Source organism: Bacillus rossius, chromosome 2, assembly GCF_032445375.1.
Source record: "Bacillus rossius redtenbacheri isolate Brsri chromosome 2, Brsri_v3, whole genome shotgun sequence".
Classification (NCBI taxonomy): Eukaryota; Metazoa; Arthropoda; class Insecta; order Phasmatodea; family Bacillidae; genus Bacillus; species Bacillus rossius.
Window position 1 is genome coordinate 121309234 of NC_086331.1, and position 20335 is coordinate 121329568.

A 20335-nucleotide genomic window follows, 5' to 3' on the forward strand; every position below is an offset into this window, starting at 1 on the left:
CACATCTGTCTGCTTTCTGCAGAAGCGAAAATATTGAAGATGATTCTAGAACAAACATTTCGTCAAATTGTCACTCTGCCGAACAATCAGACAATATTAGGTTAGTATGTTTTTTTTTATTTAAGACATTTGCAATGCGTAATTTTGTGGTTAAATAAGTGTGTAGAAACCATTTGATTTTTACTGATTTTTTTTTTATTTCAGGGACTTATCAAATAAAGAGCAAAATCAGTGTTCGGAAAAAACAAAGGATGTGATGAAAAATTCATTCTTAGAATTTCAATTGGTATCCAATTCAGAACACAGTATCAACCACGGGAGTGAAACGGCAGAAACAATTCCTAAAATAAGGGAAAATAGCTTCTCAGATGCAGAACATTTCCGTGGGGATGATGTATTTACTTCAAATGAAGATGATAGGTTAGTAAATGAAATATTTATTGGCCAATACTGCCCAAGAGCATTGTGACATGATATTGTACTTTATAATTTTAAAACACTGTTTTCTGAAGACTATGTTTGATTTTATTTCAGAACTCTTGAAATCACTGATACGAACACAAATAAACTTGAATTTCGTATGGAAGGCAGAAGAATTGTGGACCTAGGCTATCTTGTAGACAGCATTATGTCTATTGGACGTCATTATCCATTTGACTGCACGTTTTCGGACATGAAACTTATCAACGAAAAACGCTTAGGTTTCTGCAGTGTTTTAACTTTTAAATGTTTAATGTGCAATATGATTAAACACGTTCGCACAGAAAAACCTGATCAGGCTGCCGAACTTATGAATGTCAACGCGGCTGTAGTTTCGGGTGTTGTAACAACCGGAGGTGGCTACTCGCAACTGGAAGAAATGTGTGCTTCTGTTAGTATGCCGTGTATATCGAGAGATACCTGGCAGGTATACCATGGCCAGGTGTCTGAATCTATAAATAAGACACTTCAAGACGTCATGAGAGAAGCTGGAGCAGAAGAGGCTGAGTTGGCAAAGGCTGCTGGCGAGGTTGACAAGGATGGAATCCCTCTAATTGTAGTCGTCGCGGATGGTGCCTGGGCTAAACGATCATACAAAACCAAGTATGATGCACTTTCTGGTGTGGTGAGTAGTAATGCATCAATATTTTTTTTTGTTCAAGCTGTGATTTTCTAACTTTGATTGAGCCAATTAGTTTATTGACGTCAGTGTAGTTCGAATGGTTAAATTTTTTAGAAATATTTTTATGTCTTTTTAACCTTCCGCGTTTTTGGTAGATTTTGAAGAAAGTCAACCTATTGTAGCTATGGCCGTACATGTAAATTTATAAATCGATATAATTCGCGTTTTTATGGGCACAATTACATCTGCAGTTTTGTACAAACCACTTCTGAACCAATACATAAATTGCTTGTAATTAAAAAACCTTGGTTGATTTTGTGAATGGGCATAATCCGACCAAAAGGGTATAAATGAGGAAAGTTATTTGAATATAACAGAAAAAACGCTATAATCCCCACGGTATGGCAATTATCACGTCCGTTTGAACGTTTTATAGCTCGTGGGAGTAATGCTAAAAACCTATGTCTAAATAAATTTTTAATCGACAGCTGTAACTGCAAGGTGTAGAAAAAACAGGGCTGGGAGGACAAAAATGTCGGAACTTCCTTATTAGGCAGACCATCAAATCGTTTCAATTTTTTGTAAACTTTATCAATTTTATCTGAAACTTAGTCTCAAATAATTTTTAGTACATGAACCATTGCTGCAAGGAGTTAAAAAAAATAGAGATAGAATCTAAAAAAAAAATTCCCATACCATTAACACTATTTAATCCGTTCTTATTTATTGTGAAAACCTAAAATACTATCCTCAAATTCCATCTGAAATTATTTATCATACGACCATCCTTGAAGCATGGGGTGGAAAACAAAATAATGGCTGAAGGACAAAAAATAATTCATAACTCATTTAGTAGTCACGCTATCAAATCAGTTCGGATTGTATTTTAGTAAATAAATTTTATATAAAACTTGTGCCTGAAAAAATTTTGATACCACCAACCATTGATGCAAAAAGCGAAAAAAAATGAAGTTAAAGGGAAAAAATTCGTAACACCCTTATTAGATAAAATATAATATCTATAATAATTAGTTGTAAATCTTATAAAAATCAACTTAAACTTTGGTCTGAAACAATTTTTTTTACTGTAAGGGGTTGAAAAAAACACGGGGTTTTAATACAAACATTTTCTAATGAAATTTTGGTAACAAGTACACTATCGAATTCATTCTTTTTATTTTTTAACTTTCTAAATATTGTCTAAAAATACTGCTTAAAGTAAATTTATATGGAACCAATTATTGCTGCTAGGGTGAAAATAAAAATAGCTGAAAAAAAACTTTTTTTTAGTAGATACGCTACTATATCAGTTATAATTTATAATTTATTGTAAAACTCTTAAACATTTTCTACAATTTGGCTGAAACAAATGTGATGAAACGAACTATTGATGTAAAAAGAAAGGTTGAAGTAATCAAAAAATTAAACTCTCTATCAAATTCTTTATTTATTTCTATCCAACTTACTATTATCTTAACCTAGGTCCAAAACAAATTTTTATACTATCACTTATTAGTGCAAGGGATGGAAAATAGTTTTGAAAGGACACAAAAATTCATTAGGTACTACCTTAGTACACATAATATGATATTCGTTCTGAGTGATTCAAAGCTGGATGCATTGAGTTTAAAACAGCCAAAACATTTTTGCTGCATGGAATATGAGAACATGTTAAATCGATCATTTCAGAATATTCGAGAATATATAGGATGTTACGAACATTTAGTTCTTAAATTGTTCCAGATGTTTCCTAAAAATTTCCATAAGAAATAGGTAGGTACTTAGAAATATACTTACGCCTGTAGGCTGTGCCGAAAAATATTGTTTTGCTGAAATTATTATCAGGATGGGGCTTCCAAAATTAATTTAAACAACTATAGCTACACGTACAACCATACTGTAGCCGAAATTTAAATCGGGAATTCCTCCTACCTTTAGTGGTTGTTGTCCCATTTTAACAATTGTTATAACAATAACTAACAGAAGTTTTATACTGTAAAATCAATCACTTCTTTACTAAATATGACAATTAATGGTAAATGTACGATTTTTTTTCAGGGTGCCATCATTGGATACAGAACTAAGAAAGTTCTTTTTGTTGGAGTTCGTAACAAATATTGTTCTATTTGTGATCGACAGTTGGAAGAAGGAAAATCAGTTAAGTCACACAAATGTGCCAAAAATTGGGATGGTCCTTCATCGTCAATGGAACAAGATATCATTGTTGAAGGTTTTTTGCAGAGTGTTAGTATGCATGGTTTGAAATATCATAAGCTGATTGGTGATGGTGACTCCAGCGTACACAGGAAACTAATTGACTGTATGCCATATGGCCCTACACTTCCAATTCAAAAAATTGAATGCCGCAATCACATTTTGCGTAATTATGCAAACAAAATTCGTGATGTTTGCAAAAACAACAAACTAGGCGATGTGCATTTGAGAAATAGTGTTCTCAGCAAAATTAAAAGATTAAGAACAGCTGTTGTTTCAGGAATCAAATATAGAAAAGCACAGATCAACATTTATCAGCACTTAAGGGTTACAGAACTGAAAAAAGACATATTGAATAGTCCTTATCATGTTTTCGGTGATCACTCATGCTGCCAAGAAAGAAACTATTTTTGCGATGGTTCTTCTAAACCAGGAGAAGTTAACATTGTACCACTTTTGAAAGAGACTTCTATTTTGGATGAATTACAAGTCGCAGTTCAACGGGTTGCACATAATGCATCCAGTTTAATTTACGATGTAGACAACAACGTTTCAGAACTTTTCAATTCAATCATAGCAAAAACAGTTGGAGGTAAAAGAGTAAATTTTTCTCTTCGTGACTCGTACCAAACAAGGTGTAATGCAGCGGCAATCTCTATGAATGCAAAATCTGACTTGCACAGACTCATTCATAAAACCTCAGTGAAAAGAAGTCCTGGCATCCATACGAAGAAATTTATTGAGAGACGCAGAAAAAGAATGGAAAATAGCAAACGTCGCCGACTTAACTTCAAAAAAAGCAAGAAAAACAAAAACAGTGGAGCTACATTTTCTGAAGCAAATGATGATTATGGTTTAGGTGCATCAGAGATCCAAGAAGATATGACTGAAACTGAATTCGCAAGGTGCAAGGATCAATTTCTCTCAGAATTGGAATCTGAAGACAAGAAAGAAATAGAAGAAAGTACGAGAGAACAAAGTGCCTCATTTTGTTGGAGAATGCATCGAAGCAAAAGACTAACGGCTTCATATTTTGGAAAGATTTGCAAAATGAAAGCTACAACATCGTGTGCTTCAGTTGTAAAAGAAATAAGGTACCAAGTATTCAAAGGAAACGCAAGTACAACGTGGGGTTTGCAAAAAGAATCTGTTGCAATTGCACAGTTCTCTTCAGAAAAACATATTGAAGTTCAACCAAGTGGTTTGGTAGTAGATGACGAATTTCCTTTCCTTGCTGCATCACCAGATGGCCTAATAGGGGAAACGGAAATAGTCGAGATTAAATGCCCAATATCAGTACAATCGATATCAATAGAATGTGCAGTGGAAACAAAAAAAATTAAGTATCTAGAAATGAAAGATGGAACCCCACAGCTAAAGAAAAATCACGATTACATGTATCAAATACAAGGTATTTTGCATATTACAGGGCGGAAAGTTTGCTACTTTGTCGTTTGGTCTCCTTTGGGCATGACTGTAGAAATTATTGAGAAGGATGACTTATTCTGGGAAGAAAAGATGCTACCGAAACTTAAACAATTTTATTTCAATTGTCTCCTTCCAGAAATTATTGATCCACGTGTTGGCCGAAAGTTAGCTATACGTGACCCAAAATACATTGTAGATGCTCAAAATTCGGCCACAAAAGTGAACGAGACACGCTGAAAAAGAATATAGTGTATTTATGTTTGAGTTTTGCTTATTGTTATAAACAGTTTGAGCTGCAATGTGTAATTTAGTTAAGCATTAGTGTATACAGTTTATGGCTAATTTTGCTACAAAGTAACTGTTCTTGATTAAATTGTTGATTTTTGTCATCTCAACTCTAGCGGCTAGTGAAAATATTTTTTTAAAAGGTTTTCCATAAATATTATTTTCAATTAGTGTCTTATGTAAAATAGTAGCCAGAGAACTAGAATACATGAATACTTAAATACTGTACTTCATTGATGAATTGGTCAGTTTGTGAATTTTATGGGTTACATGTTGAGGTAAACCATGCATAATATGCTAGAACTATGTCTGTTTCATAATATATATTTCAAAGGTTTATTTTGAATTTATTTCGAGTAAGTAACACTTTTTATGTTTTTAAGTGAAGTTGTGGCTATTTTGTTGTTGAAAATGACACTCTTAAGTTTGAATGAAAGTGAGATATGATAAAATTATATTTGTAGTTAAAAACAGATAATTCTTTTCAAATTCAATCTTTTGTTACATGCATATTGCCAAATAAATTTGACAATATATTAAATTCTATGCATTTGAATCTATTCGTATATTCTGCAGCATTAATTCCTATAAGCAAATACTTATTACGTACAATGTATTTTCAGTCCTGTCGTATAATTATACAAAAAAATTGTATCAAATGTATTGTGAAGAAAAAAAAAAGTAATTTATATTATTTTTAAATTCGGTTGTCAGTAAGAACACGTATTTAGTGTAATATGATATACATTATTCTGTTTATTAAAACGTTACTATCGATAACTCTATTTTAGATTTATCTGTCTATGTTACAGGTATTTCAACTTGATTATTTTTCTTCGGCTTATGACAGCAGCAAATTTTGTTTTATCGCATATGTAATGTTTTTATGTTTTGCATATTATAATTAATGAGTTAGTATTGTTAGCGGGTGAGGCTTTTTCACAAATGGACGCGTTCTTGGCGGCTAGCAGGTAGGACGCTTGTATTACGCAGGCTGGATAGGGAAGTACGACTGCGGGCGAGCTCCAACATGATAGAAGCAACGGTAGTAGTAGCACTCTGCTATTTGTATAGGTTTGGATAGCTGTGCGAGTGGTAGAACAGACCAAGGGTCTATGGTGAGGAAAAAGGTCCCAAGCTCGACATCCCGACGATGAGACCGTTTACGAACTGTCGATGGATCATCATGTCAACAACTTGTTCAGAAACTTGAGTCCCTCTTTCGAAATTCAGTTTAATACCTGGAGATGACTATATTCGGAGTTCTACCAAGCGAAGCAAACTCTTAATTCATTACTAGTTGATGTTTAATATTTTGGCTCAAAATAAAATTGTGAATTAGCTTACTTTGCTCATGCCAGGTTTTACAAGTTTTGTCAAAGTTAATTAAATGAATAAACATTGTGTCCCTTTGCTGCTGGCCACTCGCAAATAATTATCATGGTGAATAATAATAACTTTAAGTTGACATGTAATATATTATTTTTATGGGATTGTGTTTTGGTAATGGTGTGTGTATTTTTAAGAAACTGTCTTGTGTATTTTATTACATTCACTGCATGTAACGAATTGTCTGAACGTAATGCTATTGTTTGTTTTAATATTTCGTTTTATTGAACAAAGATACATAGTTTGCCGCTTCGAGCGATTACAGAAATTACAATACAATTAGTTTACAGTGTTCCAAACATTTTAGTCTCCTCTACTGAACATGGGACGAATATGTTTTATGTTATGTTTACTGAAACTATTATACGCGCTAAGTGAGATGTTGCGATTGAGTAGAAGGGAAAATATGTCTTAAAACCCTGCGTAATGTTATGAATTCCATTCATTCGTTTACTCTGTGATCCTGAGGGTCTGTTGTTAAGACTGAATACATATGCACTTCCTCTATGTAGAGTGGCTTCATTGAGATGAAAGCATAGCTCACGTTGATGAAATACTTATTAATTAAAAAATAAAAATGTTATTTTATGTTTAAATTTATGTTAGTGTCGTACACAGATTTAAAATGTAATGCAGAGTTCCTTTGTTTTATGTATATTGAAATTTGCTCATGTGTAGAGTAGTTATTAAAAGCATAAAAACCATATATGACGAATTGTTGTGTATTATTTCCATTAGGCGTGACCATGAAAATAGATCATTATGTGAAACCTACATTTGAAATGTTGGCGTTTAAATATTTAAGAAAGCGTGTGAACTGTTAAAGTGCTATTTATCTATTTAGGAAGTAGGTAGTTTCTTTGATTTTAGAAGGGTTTTTAAACAAACAACTAAATTAATTCAAAATTTTGAACTACTGCAAGCAAAAAATACTTTATTCAATTTTTATTTTAAAATTAGCCATTGTATTCTACCTTGCTTACACTCTATTATCGAAAAAAATTTTTTTGACAGGGATGAATACTGTAAATTAATACACAAAACATACATGTTTTCGTATTATACAATAACAGCTAGTGACAGTGACGAAACCAAAATTATTTTGATAGTTTGTACAGAAAATCCCCAACAGTGGTATTGGTATATTTAGGTATTTCGTTGTAGATGGGTACTATTTCACATTAAAAAGGAGTTATCGTCAATTATCAAAGCAGCCATATTTCGTATCTTCTTTGACAGCCTAAATACAGCACCAAATGACATACTTGGCTAAAAATTAATTCCAGCTGAATGCGTGGATTCCGGGAGGAGGGGAGAATCTCAGGGTGGCCCGAACCTCCCTGAAATAAAAAAGCCCATCGGAGGGGGCCCGCTTGCATTTGCAAAATCTTCACGTTATCGCGCGGGCCTCATGGGAATCCTACAGATTTTTGCCCGTGATTCCAGCTATACATTTCACTGACACCTTGAGCACAACAGTCAGTGCACACTGAGTTCTTACATACCACCCGCACCTGTCTTCGATAAAATCTGAACTCAGGTGGATTCAGCATGACTGACTAAGCCTGCAGTCTGAATCCACCTGTAGGCCGCTGTTGCAACAGCTAAGAAATTTACACTGCTCGTAAACAGTCTGTATGTAACTCGGAACGGGATTCCAGTTCATTCGTGTATATTTATTCATCATATTATGCAACGTTAAAGTCATTTAAAATATTTAAAAAAATAAAATGATAAACATGTAATAAGTGCCAGAAAATAATAATATGCTGTAATATTTAGTGTAACTAAATACGACGTGAACCCTAAAATACAAAGTTGACGATGTGTCGTTGGTGGGAACACTTGTTTGTTCCTGACATTTTTTTCTCTACGGAATTTTAAAGTGAGTTTGACATGCACTTTCTCTTCAGGAAGTAAGTTAAAAATTTGTTTGTCGTTATTGCGATTTCAAAAGTTGATTTGTGTCTAAGAGTAAAATTTTTAATATTCTTTTCATCATTTTATTCCCAGTTTTATTACTCTATCTATTAGTAGGACGTGATTTCTCGTCGCGGTGCGGAAGACTTTTATGAATGAAAGCATAATGTTCGTGCAAAACCATTCATCACACAAATGTCAGTTCTAAAGTATAATGTTGGAATTTTTATTTTAATTATAATAATTTTTACAATTTTTTTTTGAAAACACAAGCTAACGCATTAATTTTTGGTGACAATTTTTTGCCATACATAATTAAAAAATAAATATAAATGTTTTAAACAGAATTGACGATTGTTTGCATTTAATGGATATGGACTGGATCGCAACACTAATTTAATGTTTCAAGTTAATAAACTCTGTCAGGAAGCAAGCAAGGCAATATGAGAACATTATCTTTTGGTTGAATGTAGCGAAAGGGAAAAACACCTTTCTTGCCACGATCTTGTTCGCAGATAACGCAGGTATAAGTAGTAAATGGACTCCACACAATGACAACCCTCCCATTATTCCGCCCCCCTCGCTGAAACGCCCTCTCCCCCCTCCACCACGGCGCAGGCGACAGTCTCAGGTATATCGCCCCGCCCAACCACTGGCAGTAGCACGTGGCCAGTGGCCCACCGCGCTAAACATTTTTACTAGGGAGGCCCCTTAACAGTAGGAAATCCATTATCTTAAAACTTTGCACATAGGATCTTAGCTGTTCCCCAAAAGTAAGTACATATAGTATATTTCACCCATCTAAGATATAAAGTTTCAAGTTACCACTTTTGGCTCACATTGACATGAACTGCCAGCAAAAAAAAAAGGGGGGGGGGGGGGGAGACTAAATCAAAGCCAATGCACTGGAGCTCTCAAGGGAGACAAATTAAGTGAAAAATTATTGCAGGAGTAACCAACGGTGCAAATAAATCAAGTTTATGCTGACGACATGTTGAAATTATTAAAATTTTCAATTCAACATACCCATGGTCTAACGTTGGCATGGGTTGAATTCCCCAATGGAACCATTTTTTCACCTTACACCTAGGCACTGACACAATATAAATTAAAATAATTAAAATATAGGGTACTGTGTTTATTATAAGCAGCAATCCGTTTGACAGCTAGTCAACTGTACCCATCAAATTGGCTTTAACAGCTTAACTCATGTAAATGTAAAAATAAAATTTTTTCATGCTTGCCTAATATAATGTTAAACGTAAAACGGTTTGTTTACTCACATTTTTAAGCTGTGGAAGTAAAATATTTTACCTAAATTTTATGTTTTTAAAAAATGTACATATTTCTTGAATGAAGAATAGTTTAGTTTGCAAAGCATCACTTGATCAGATTTCAAACATAAAAATTTAAAGTTTTTGAAAAGCTCATAATGGCACAAAATATTGTTTTGCCCAAACACACGTTTAAGTAGATGAAAAAATATATTAAAATTATTAAAAAAAATTGGGTATACTTTCTCTTCAGACATTTTGCTTTTTGCACCACAGCCTGGTGTGTCTCTGAATTGACTTTATCGTCCTGGAAAAGATACATTAGTACTGTTCTTGGCTATCTTCATGTTGTTTACGCAGTATTCCGCACCATTTGGAATATTTACCGGCCTGAAAGAGATAGGTTTAGTGGTGGTATCCGTGATGTGTGGGGATGAATGTGTGTGGAAATATGTATATTATTATTGTTACAAAACATAAGCAGGGCAAGGGCGCGTGCGGGTTCGGAGCTGGCTGGTGGCCCCGTGCGACCACTGACGCCACATGGCCACCGCTGACGTGACATATCTGGTGGATTACAAGGGTCGCCGCTTCCCCTCCCTCCTCCCCAACGCTCCCCGCGCGACGCTCTGCTTCGGCGCCGTTAACCTGACACCTGGCAGCTGTGGGAATTCCGCCTGCGGTCGCGCGAGCTCCCGACGCCTTTCTCGATAAATCTGGCGTCGGGTCTGTGCGGGATGATGCGACTGGCCCCAGCCGCGCTCGCGAATTCTAGAAGTGGCACCTGGACCTATATACGCCAGGACGCCGGCCTCCGAGAGTTCAGTGGAGTTGAGTTTTCCCACTGCAATAGTGCCAGGGAGGGCGGAGTTCCGGGGCGATAGAGCCGCGGGTGCGGCGGATTTCCGGGGCAAGAGTCCCAGCGAGAGTTCCGGGGCGAGAGAGTCTGTGCGATAGTGTCGCGGTGTTCCTGGGCGAGGAGTTCATCGGCGAGCAAGTTTCTCGGCGATAGTTGGGTGGCGAGAGTGCCGCAGGTGCGGCAATTCCCGAGCGAAGCGCCGAGCAGATCCTCGGCGAAGGGAAGTGCGACGGCGGCAGCGGAGGAGTGCTGCGACGGAGTCCCGCGACGGAGGTCCACGAGGGGTGCTGCGGCGAGGTGTGCGGTGTGTAAAAACCGAGTGACTGGGGAATAAACATTTTTTTAAGTGTAATTGAATATTAGGCATTTTTAGAAGATTATTTGTTAGTGATGTAAATATTGGCATTCAATAAAACTGTGTAGTAAAATTTTTAATTGGGCTATCTATTTACGAACCCTGTAGTTTTCCCACAACAATTATTATTGTTTTAATAATCCGTAACATTATTATAAAATTTATTAGTATTTATAGGATATTTAATGTCTTCGGTTAGTTTTACAAAATAATGTATCACAAAACATGTTTTACTATGGTTAAAATTATTTCATTAAGAAAATTTAAAACCCTATGTTTTATGAATATAGTCTGAAATATAATTTTTTTTGCATTTTTTTTTTTTTAACAGCTCATAGGCAATGTTAAAACACTTTCAAATACTAATTATTTTTAATTTTTAGTATTTTTATACTTTTTATTTTTTATTTAGTTTGTATTGTAATTGTAAATTTTTATTTTATTTTTGGTTCTTGTTTTTACTTAGGTTAACTTGGTTAAGTTTTGTTTTATCATCAATTTAAACTTTGTATTTTGTAGAACATTAATGTGGTTATGTGGAAGACAGTAAAATAAATAAATAGATAAAAATTTATTTTTTATTTGGAATGTCTCATCCACATAATGTTTATTATGAGGATGGTTCAAATATAAAGAACTAGTTGGTTTTCCTTACATTTAGTAAAACAAATGGAACTGGTGTAAGGTCATGTATATAGGTTTACTTTATTTAATGTAAGTATAAAACCAAAACATTGACACAGTATTAAAAAGAAATATTAACGTCTTCTTAAAAGTATGGAACCAAATATAAATTAGATGTGGCTGGCAAACACTTGGATAGTGTGTGCTATCTTTGTGGCCCATCCTATTAATGTGAGGAACAGACAGCAACACCTATACTGTACACCTATCCCTCACTTAGCAGGTCTTCAGATTGCACGGATTCATTTAGCGCTATGTGAATTTTACTCCACCAGTCTTAAATAGCACGTCTGTAAATTTCAGTTAGCACGAAATCTCCGCAGGCAAAAATAAAGTCGAGCACGACGCCACACAGTCTGTTTCAACTTCTGTAAACAAGAGATGTGCCTAAGATACAGTTAGCTAAACAAGGGGGAAAGAGATGAGTGTGCAGGTCTGTCTACGCTATCGGCTGTTGTACAAACATCAGCTATGGCAAGTTAAAATGTGGCTATGGAGTGTAAAGGACAAAAGTTTTTTATGTCCGCACGTATGCCGCCCTGCCATACCGTTGTCGCCTGGCCAAAAACCGGGCCATGAACTCAGTCTAGCCAGTGGCAAGGAATTCACACAAACAAAAGCAACGTCTCCCATTCTGTTGCCGGTAACTGTACGTGCTTGATCACTCATAATGCATAGTGTTCAAGTATTTGAGACGAAACTAGAAGTATTACGGCGCTCAGATTGTCATGAAGGCCTTGCTTATGTTGGTCGCACTTTAGTTTTAAGCAAGTCAATTGTGCTCACAATCGTACGAAATAAGGACTCTTACCAAAAGTTTACATACGTCTGATGCTGTTGGTTGTACTAGCTGGAATATATTTGACATTAGATACCGGAACAGAAATGAACAGATGATTCACGTGGAAAAGGTTGTTAAATGAATGTTGCAATGAAAAAATAATCATTGGCCTGAGAAGATTGGTGTGAACTAGGTGGTGATACGCGAATAAGCACTTTAATTTATGAAAAATGAAAATGTAACTATCCGGACATTAATATCGGTTTCACTGTCAGTAAAGGATGGTTTGGAAAGGTACGCGACATAAGTTGAAGGTCACGCCCGGGCGGGCAAGTTAGCCAGCTGACTGACGATAAAGTACATAACCACATATCTCCCATTACGCTGTGTCGTATTTGTAATACAAAGTGTGATGGGAGGCATATAAAGATAAATGGTGTGACATATTTATAATTGAGTGTTATTCAACGTATTTATATTACGTAAAGTATATTTTCCTACACAATTTTGGAACACATGAAATAAATTAGCCTTGCTATTTATGGAAATTAATGCTTCAGAATATGCGACTTCGAATAACACAAGCATTTTTAGGAATGAATTAGTTGTGCTAAGTGAGGGATAGGTGTACCATTTTAACTGAAAGCCAGAATAACAATGTAGTTTCAAGGATGCAGCATTCACTGTGTGGGCACGTAAAAGAAATTATTGTGCCGACCCCTCAGTGCAAGTTCATGAGATTGTGGAGTATATCTCCAGTGAACTCAATTTATCCCATGTTAAAGTAGCTAAACTCAATACCAAATTAGACTCTTCTGCTTCCTTCCATATGTCAGTTCTCGAAGAAGACTTTAACTTGATCAACAATATACTGTTTTGGCCTAGCAGGTGCTCATTCGACCTGTTTTATGGGAAACTTCACCCTGATCAAATTATGAAATATTATTCTTCTCTTGACAATGGCGACAACATAGGCAAGACTAGCTCCAAAACACTACCAACCAACTGCTCCACTTCGATCATGTCTCAGTTGCCTGGATGAGCATTTTGAAAAATCTCTGTGCAGTTAAACACCAAGGAATGTGTCTTACTATACCAAAATGTAACAGGTCTCAGAACTATATCTACTGCATTCTTTGACAATCATATAAATTCTTGTTACATTATGTGTCTCACAGAAACCTGGTTTAACAATTTCAGTATACATTCCAACTACTTCACTCACCAATTTTTGTCTATAGAAATCCTTTATTGGCATTGAAAGAATATAGTGAAGGTGTTCTGACAGCTGTAAACAAAATTTACTTTACATCAATTCTACCTATTTATAACCTTGATTATCCGGAATCGAAATTGTTTGGCTAAAAATTAAAGTATCCTCAAGAAAATCTTTTATTCTTGGTAATATCTATTCCCACAAATTTCTCCAAATCTTTAACTTACTTATTTTGAGTTTCTAGACAGTAAACTTGCATCCTATTATGAAGATTAGTAATTCTAGGTGACTTCAATGTTCTGGGTGTCTACTGGTCCAACAAACAACTTTCCAAGTCCTACATACGCACATAAAAAATAAGGCACAACATTTTCTTAATTTTACATCCAGTTGTGGACTAAAGGACTAAAACAGTGCAATAAAATCTTAGTACCTAAAAATCTTTTAGATCTTTGTTTATAAAATATTTGTAAATGTTCTGTGACTCAAGAGGATGAGAGCCTTGTTAAAGAAGATTTGAATCATCCTGCACTAAATATCAAAATAACTTTTGATAATTTCCCCCACAAGATAAATTCTTGTTCCATTTTCAGGTCCTACAAAATTGGCGATTATCTAGGCCTTTATAATGCCATTAAAAAAATTATTGGTGTAATTTTTACCAATCCTCCAATGTTGTCGCACCCCAGACCACCCACCCTAGGAGTGGACATGCATGTTTCATTAACACTTGCAGAAATGATCTGGGTGCTGAAAAACCATGTTAGTTCCAAAAAAGTTATCATTAACGATTTGTTTACTGTAATAATGTCTCTCGGACACAAATAGTAACTTTTTTTTATTAGAATTTTCTGAATATTCACCAGACATCATGGTGGCCATTCCTAGACCACGAGAACAAGTACATGTACAATTTACAAACACGTCGCACATAATATATTCACAGACTCCAAAACACACAAGTCGACTGTTCACAGGTACCATACGATGAATGCAGTAAAAATGTAGTTCGAAATTATGTCCCGTGGTTGCACACAAACTCACGGTAAAAGCAAAAGGACTACATCCTCGAAAAAAAAAAAGACCAAATCCACTAGATCCTTGTTGTGGGCATACCAACGACTGTGGTTACAATTAAATTATTAAATTTAATATTGGTTGAGGGAATGTTGCACTGACTTTAATCCACCCCACCCCTATGATACCACCCTACAGGGAAGCTGTTTTAACATAGGCTTGCGCTCAAGTCACACACAAATGTATGGAAAGGAAAGAGGGGTGATTAGTCAAGGAGTGGCAATGTGTTTCATGAGGGGCGATATCAAAAAAAAAAAAAATATATATATATATATGCCAATATAACAACAGCAATTAAGAATCAAAAAATTACCTTCCCCCGTGCTTTTTATTTACATCCCACATCTGTGAAAAAAATATATAGAAGACATTAAGCAGTTGAAAAACTCAAATTCATCTCAGATCGTGGACTTGCAGGCCACTGCCTTTCACCAATTTTTCATTGCATCCTTATAATGTAATATTTTTCAATAATGCAGTACATCAGTTGATTATATAGTTCTCAAGGTCATGTTTAATAGTATTTAATTTATAGACTTTTATATGGTTTGAAGACATACTTGGGTATATTATCCTAGAAAGCCATTTTAGATCCAATTTTACATGTACTGAATTCAGTGACTAATTTCTAGCATGGATAAAAGTGGTTTTCATCTGATTATTTTGTATAAATAGTGTGTTAATAAGAATATTTATATTTTTAATATCAGTTAGCATTGCTTCTAGAACATGAGACAGTTTTTTACAGTTAACGAAAGCTGTGCGCTGCCATGGCACCGAAATGATAATGTTTATCAAATCATGTGTTAAAGCAAAACAGAGACGTTTGCCAAGACCATGAGAAAGCTCTCTGACCAGGGAATCATATAATAGTAGTTGTCAGAAAAGTCTCTGTAGCCAATAGGAAAGCATTTATGGGTAGTCATCGCTCAGATGTTGCCATGTGAGGTTGCACTGGTCGTTGGCTCACAATTTTAGTGTTTTTATTTAAGTTAGACAATTTTCAAGTCTGTGGTCTGGGCCATGGTGTTTCCAACCTCCTTTTGGACAATTATTTAGAATTTTTTGATCACAGATGGCAGCATAGGCCTTCGACGAGGCTTTGGTGTGCCTTATTGTTTTGCCTCAGAACAATGTCGTTCTCAAACTGTACCATGAGTTCCAGGCAACTGCGGGATTTTACCAACATTTTAATTTCATTTTTCACGTAAAATAAAATAAACTAACTGTGAATAATTTGCAAGTTGTTTCCGCGCAATGAACTGCTTGGCAAGGTAGAACTTTTTTATGGAATTTTGGTACAAAAATAATAAATAAACAAAACCTAATTATAACTACTGTTTATTTTTCCAAAAAAATCATAACAAAATCATGAAAACATATGCCACTTTAATTTTCGTGAACTATTTGGAAATATGACTCATTGTGCTAATAATTTTTCCAGGTGCTTTATGTATGTGCAATTTAGACCACAGCTAGCCGGTAAGGTTGGAATTGTTACAAAATGTAAAGTCATTTCTAACAAAACTACAAAAATTGCTGTGTATTACATTGCTAAGCCATTATCAAACTAAATTAAGTTTTTTTTTGAAGGCACAGTGCCAGATTGATTTTAAAAAATTTAAAAAAAAAAAAACTTCTAGTGTATAAAATGAGAAATCCATCAGATTAGCAAACTATTGACCCAATAGCTTATTTCTCATCATTGCAAAAATATTTCCTGCATGAAAAGTTTTAAAAAAATTAGTACCTGACCTTTAAATACATACAATTTAATTCCTTTTAAGAAGTATTAATTTCTAAGTACCTTAAGAAACTTCTTAACTGGGATTAAATATATTTGTTTTTACTGGATTTATAATGGTATGCTAATTTATTTTATATAATGCACAGTTATAATAATTATTTTTGATAATTAGTGTAATGGTGTACAGATGTATTTGTGATTTGTTTGGTTGAAATTATGTGTTATAAAAACATCTTATGCATTAAGTTGTTAGTTAAATTAGCATGTGCATTAATAACATTTCTATATTGTTATTGTGGTATATTAGGGCTATATTTTACTGGTTTTAAAGTATTTGTGTTGGAATAAGCTTCTATAATAAATTTGAACACATCTCTGGTGCCACAGTAACAGCGAGAGGGTCCAAAGCTACTTATATGGTATGCTTAATAGTTATGGTATACCATTCCATAATTATGGTACACTGTGGGATTATGGTATGCCACAGGGATTGGGAAATAAATTATTGTATGATGCATGTGTGCAAGAGAGAAACCATGGTACATCCTCTAGACAACCCACACCTCCCCTCTCCTAACACAAATTTGTTTGCTACAATTGTGTGCTGTTGTATGATGTCACAGCCACCATTTTGATTCCAATATCTGCTGCTAGGCAGCGCTAGTGTCGACTGCAGGTGTCAGCAATGATGGATGATGTCACTGATAGTCTTAGGTTGTGCCACTGTAGCTATATTTTGTATTTTTAATTGTTATAAAATCCAATGGTGAAGTCGGTAGGTTACGAACCATGATCGCATCTGCCGATCTCGAGGTGGCACATTTATAAAATTGTTTGTCTTATGACAATGTTATTTTTCGTTAGTCTTTCACGTTTATTAGCTTTTGGTCAGCTGTAAATTTCAAGAAATAATCACAGTGGTGCACTATGGTAGTAGAATATTTACTGAACTTTATTTCTGTAACCAATCAGAAAACACCACACAGTTGTGTAACATTTTTTTGCTACTGAACATCATAGAACTTGTATTGCATTTGTACACTTTGTGAAACTGGCCTTAAAAAAGGTACTGTGCTGTGATTAATCAGTTGGTCTCCATGACCACCTCACCCTTGTAAACAAAGGTCATCACGTCGTTCAACTACTTGTCACTCAAACGTTGTATTGTCTGGTCACGTCGTCAGCAGCTCACAAAAAATGTGAAATGAGAAGTGAACTGAAAAATGGATAACTTTGTGCCTGCTGGTTGGGGCCAAGCTGCTTGTTTATTTGATTATTTTTTAATTTCAACTAGAAAATTGATTCCAAGCCAAGGTTGCTCCACATTTTTGAATATGAAATTCCATGACTTTTCAAGGTTTTTTCAATCTATACGGAAAATTTTCGAGACCATTACATATGACTGTAATCGTAGTTGATAACTTTTTTCGTAAAGTTCATAAACTGCAACTTCGTTCCAGAATATTTGCAGCATGACTATCTGATAATTTGTATAAGAAATGTCCTTTCAGAAAGTTAATCTCTTAGCATTAATTAAAATTAAGAACTCCTTTTTTAATGAGTGGTTTAACTATATGCATTTATACTTCAAGTATAACAAATAAATTAACTGTCAAAAATGTACCAACTATTAAATTTTTAATATTCAAATGAACAAACACACAACTACAAAAATACTGAATTTAAAAAATACTTACACATTTCAAAGAAGTAATGGTAAATTTGCTATTTTGCAAGTTTAAAATACCGACTATATAAAATGTTTGTAGAATGTACAGAATTTCTGTTCCAAATACTGATAACAAGTCTATACATACGACACGATACAACAAAAATAAAAACTTGTGATAAGTAGGTAAACAAAAACATCATTCACAACATTTTAAGGCTGTTGCTTTGCAATTGGAGATATTATCTTCTAACAGTTGGGATTCCTTCTGAGCCCCCTCTAAATTTTTTTTTGTTTCTATACTTCCAATGCTTGAACCATTTGTATCACAGTGTGCCATGGAACTTACAAGAATTAATCCGTCTATTGCTCGCATCGATTAGGTAGTGAAAATCGCCAAACTATTGATCTAAATGTACATCACGACATGTTATTCCAAGATCGGTGCCTATCAATTAGTTGAAATTGCAGGACATGCTATAAGGTCTGTTGTGGTTTGTTAAATGCAGTCTTGTCTGTTTACAATGTAACAGAGTTAAAATTACAGAAGAAAACAATATAGTTTTCTTAAACAAATTGAAAAATTTGTATTTTATCAACATGGATAAAAAGTGTGTTATTTCATAAGTATGTATAGTAATTCCATAAATAATTTTGTTTTCCATGACTTTTTCGGGTTTTCCCCGGCCGTAGCAACCCTGCAGGCATCAGCATCAGCCCAAGGCAATGGTGGTTGCCCGCAAGAGAAAAAAAATGGCTCTCTTAATTTGGTGTATCTCATTTAAAAGAGTTAACTGTGGGATTTCATAATCTGTTTGGATCAAGCAACCTATATATATAAATATATAAATATATAAATATATAAATAAATATATATATATATATCAAACTGTATTTGTATTCAAGTTGACAGCCAGCAAAATTTAGGTGATATGAAATTATGAATTATTACAGTGATGAGTTCTGTCTGGCCAGGCCAACTTGAGATGTGATAATATAGTGGCCCAACATTGTGCACAAATTTTTACATACCCTGAGGGCCCTCATGAATGTCAAAACAAATAATAATAATTTGGATAGTGAACTGTTGTGAGAATTTCTGGAGAATTTCCACCATCACTGTTTACCACATATGCTGTTTGCAGCATAATTGAGTTCATTTTTTTTTTTACATATTGTGGGATAAAAGAGTGTCTAGGAAACATTCTACAATTCAAGTAATAGGTAGACTTCAACAGGATTGAGGTACTATGGCAGAAAAATCATAGAGCATTGTGCTAAGGGGTGACAAACACCCTAAATCAATAAAACATGGCATTAAGAAGTATATACTGATAAATATATTTTAAACTGAAGAAAATTACCATTCATAGATGGTTTGGTTATTGTTTAAAACAATATGATGAAAAAAATTAGTCGAATTCTACTAATTGTCAGCACATCTGCATTTTAAATTAAAAAATAACGATTCCTGTAAAACAATTAATTAGAAACTAACAAGTATTGTAACAACAAACATAAAATTTTAATTATTTACATATTCCAACAACTAATTCTGAGCCAATATTACCTTTGGGAAAATTTTCCAGAAGTAGGTGAAAGTGGCCCAGTTTGCAGTAAGTTTTTGGGTCAATATTGATCTCCTTTTTGTGCCATTCAGACTCGAGTGTGTCACCAGAGTCAGTAATGTCAACCATTTCAATATCGTCGTCACTGCTGGAGTCGCCCTGCTGCTGTTGCTGCTTGCCTTTCCCTATCTGCGTGTGCTGTTCCTTTTCCTTGTGAGCTTGCACCAGTATTTGCTCCAAGTACTTCACAGCCTGGCAATACACAAAATTTAGGTTTAAGTTTCAAGACACACAATTACTGTTCACGCTGTTCTTCAAAGGAACATTAAAGAAAATTGGACTAACCTACTTCTACACACACTACAACACAAACTTAGTTTAAGCATGTGTGAACCACTTGGGTACCACTTACTTAAGATGAGCAAACACACTTAAGAGTTAATGCACTGTTACAAAAAAAAATGTGACATCCTTTTTTTTATTGAAGATTGATGACAAAAGTTATGCTGGGATGGGGGGGAGGGGGGGGGGTAATAATAATACGGAGCACAGGAGAAGTCAGTTGGACTGTCCCAAATGGAGAAGTAATAACATACATAGTTAAGCTGTTATGTGAAATAAGACACATTCTTTCGAAATTCTTTGGGAAGAGGGAAGGATTAGTAGGTACCTCTGTTAATAGAGCTAAGGTTTTCCCTTGCAAAACTTTATATTTGATTGATACATCTTGCTTTTTATGTAACATATTTAAATATAACTACTTTTAA

At 34.7% G+C, this 20335-nt stretch overlaps 2 protein-coding genes across 2 annotated transcripts in view; one reads left to right on the plus strand and one right to left on the minus strand.

Moving 5' to 3' along the window:
- The window catches only part of LOC134529706 (lysine-specific demethylase 6A), a 235905-nt gene that overhangs the window by 194931 nt on the left and 20639 nt on the right, over positions 1 to 20335 (minus strand). Inside the window, exon 3 of the mRNA XM_063364070.1 lies at positions 19571 to 19820. Within this exon, the coding sequence (XP_063220140.1) occupies positions 19571 to 19820 (250 nt within the window). The remainder of the gene's footprint in view (positions 1 to 19570; positions 19821 to 20335) is intronic.
- LOC134529705 (uncharacterized) lies at positions 217 to 5464 on the plus strand. The gene is made up of 3 exons (XM_063364069.1): positions 217 to 420; positions 535 to 1105; positions 3161 to 5464. Exons 1-3 carry the CDS (start codon positions 257 to 259, stop codon positions 4979 to 4981), a joined length of 2556 nt encoding a protein of 851 aa, XP_063220139.1. The 5' UTR covers positions 217 to 256; the 3' UTR covers positions 4982 to 5464.

Bases quoted from the DNA above. Each gene is read 5' to 3' on its own strand.
- LOC134529705 (XM_063364069.1), top strand. From the start codon at position 257: ATGAAAAATTCATTCTTAGAATTTCAATTGGTATCCAATTCAGAACAC. The intron at 421-534 runs GTTAGTAAATGA...ATTTTATTTCAG, and splicing joins ACTTCAAATGAAGATGATAG to AACTCTTGAAATCACTGATA. The intron at 1,106-3,160 runs GTGAGTAGTAAT...ATTTTTTTTCAG, and splicing joins ATGATGCACTTTCTGGTGTG to GGTGCCATCATTGGATACAG.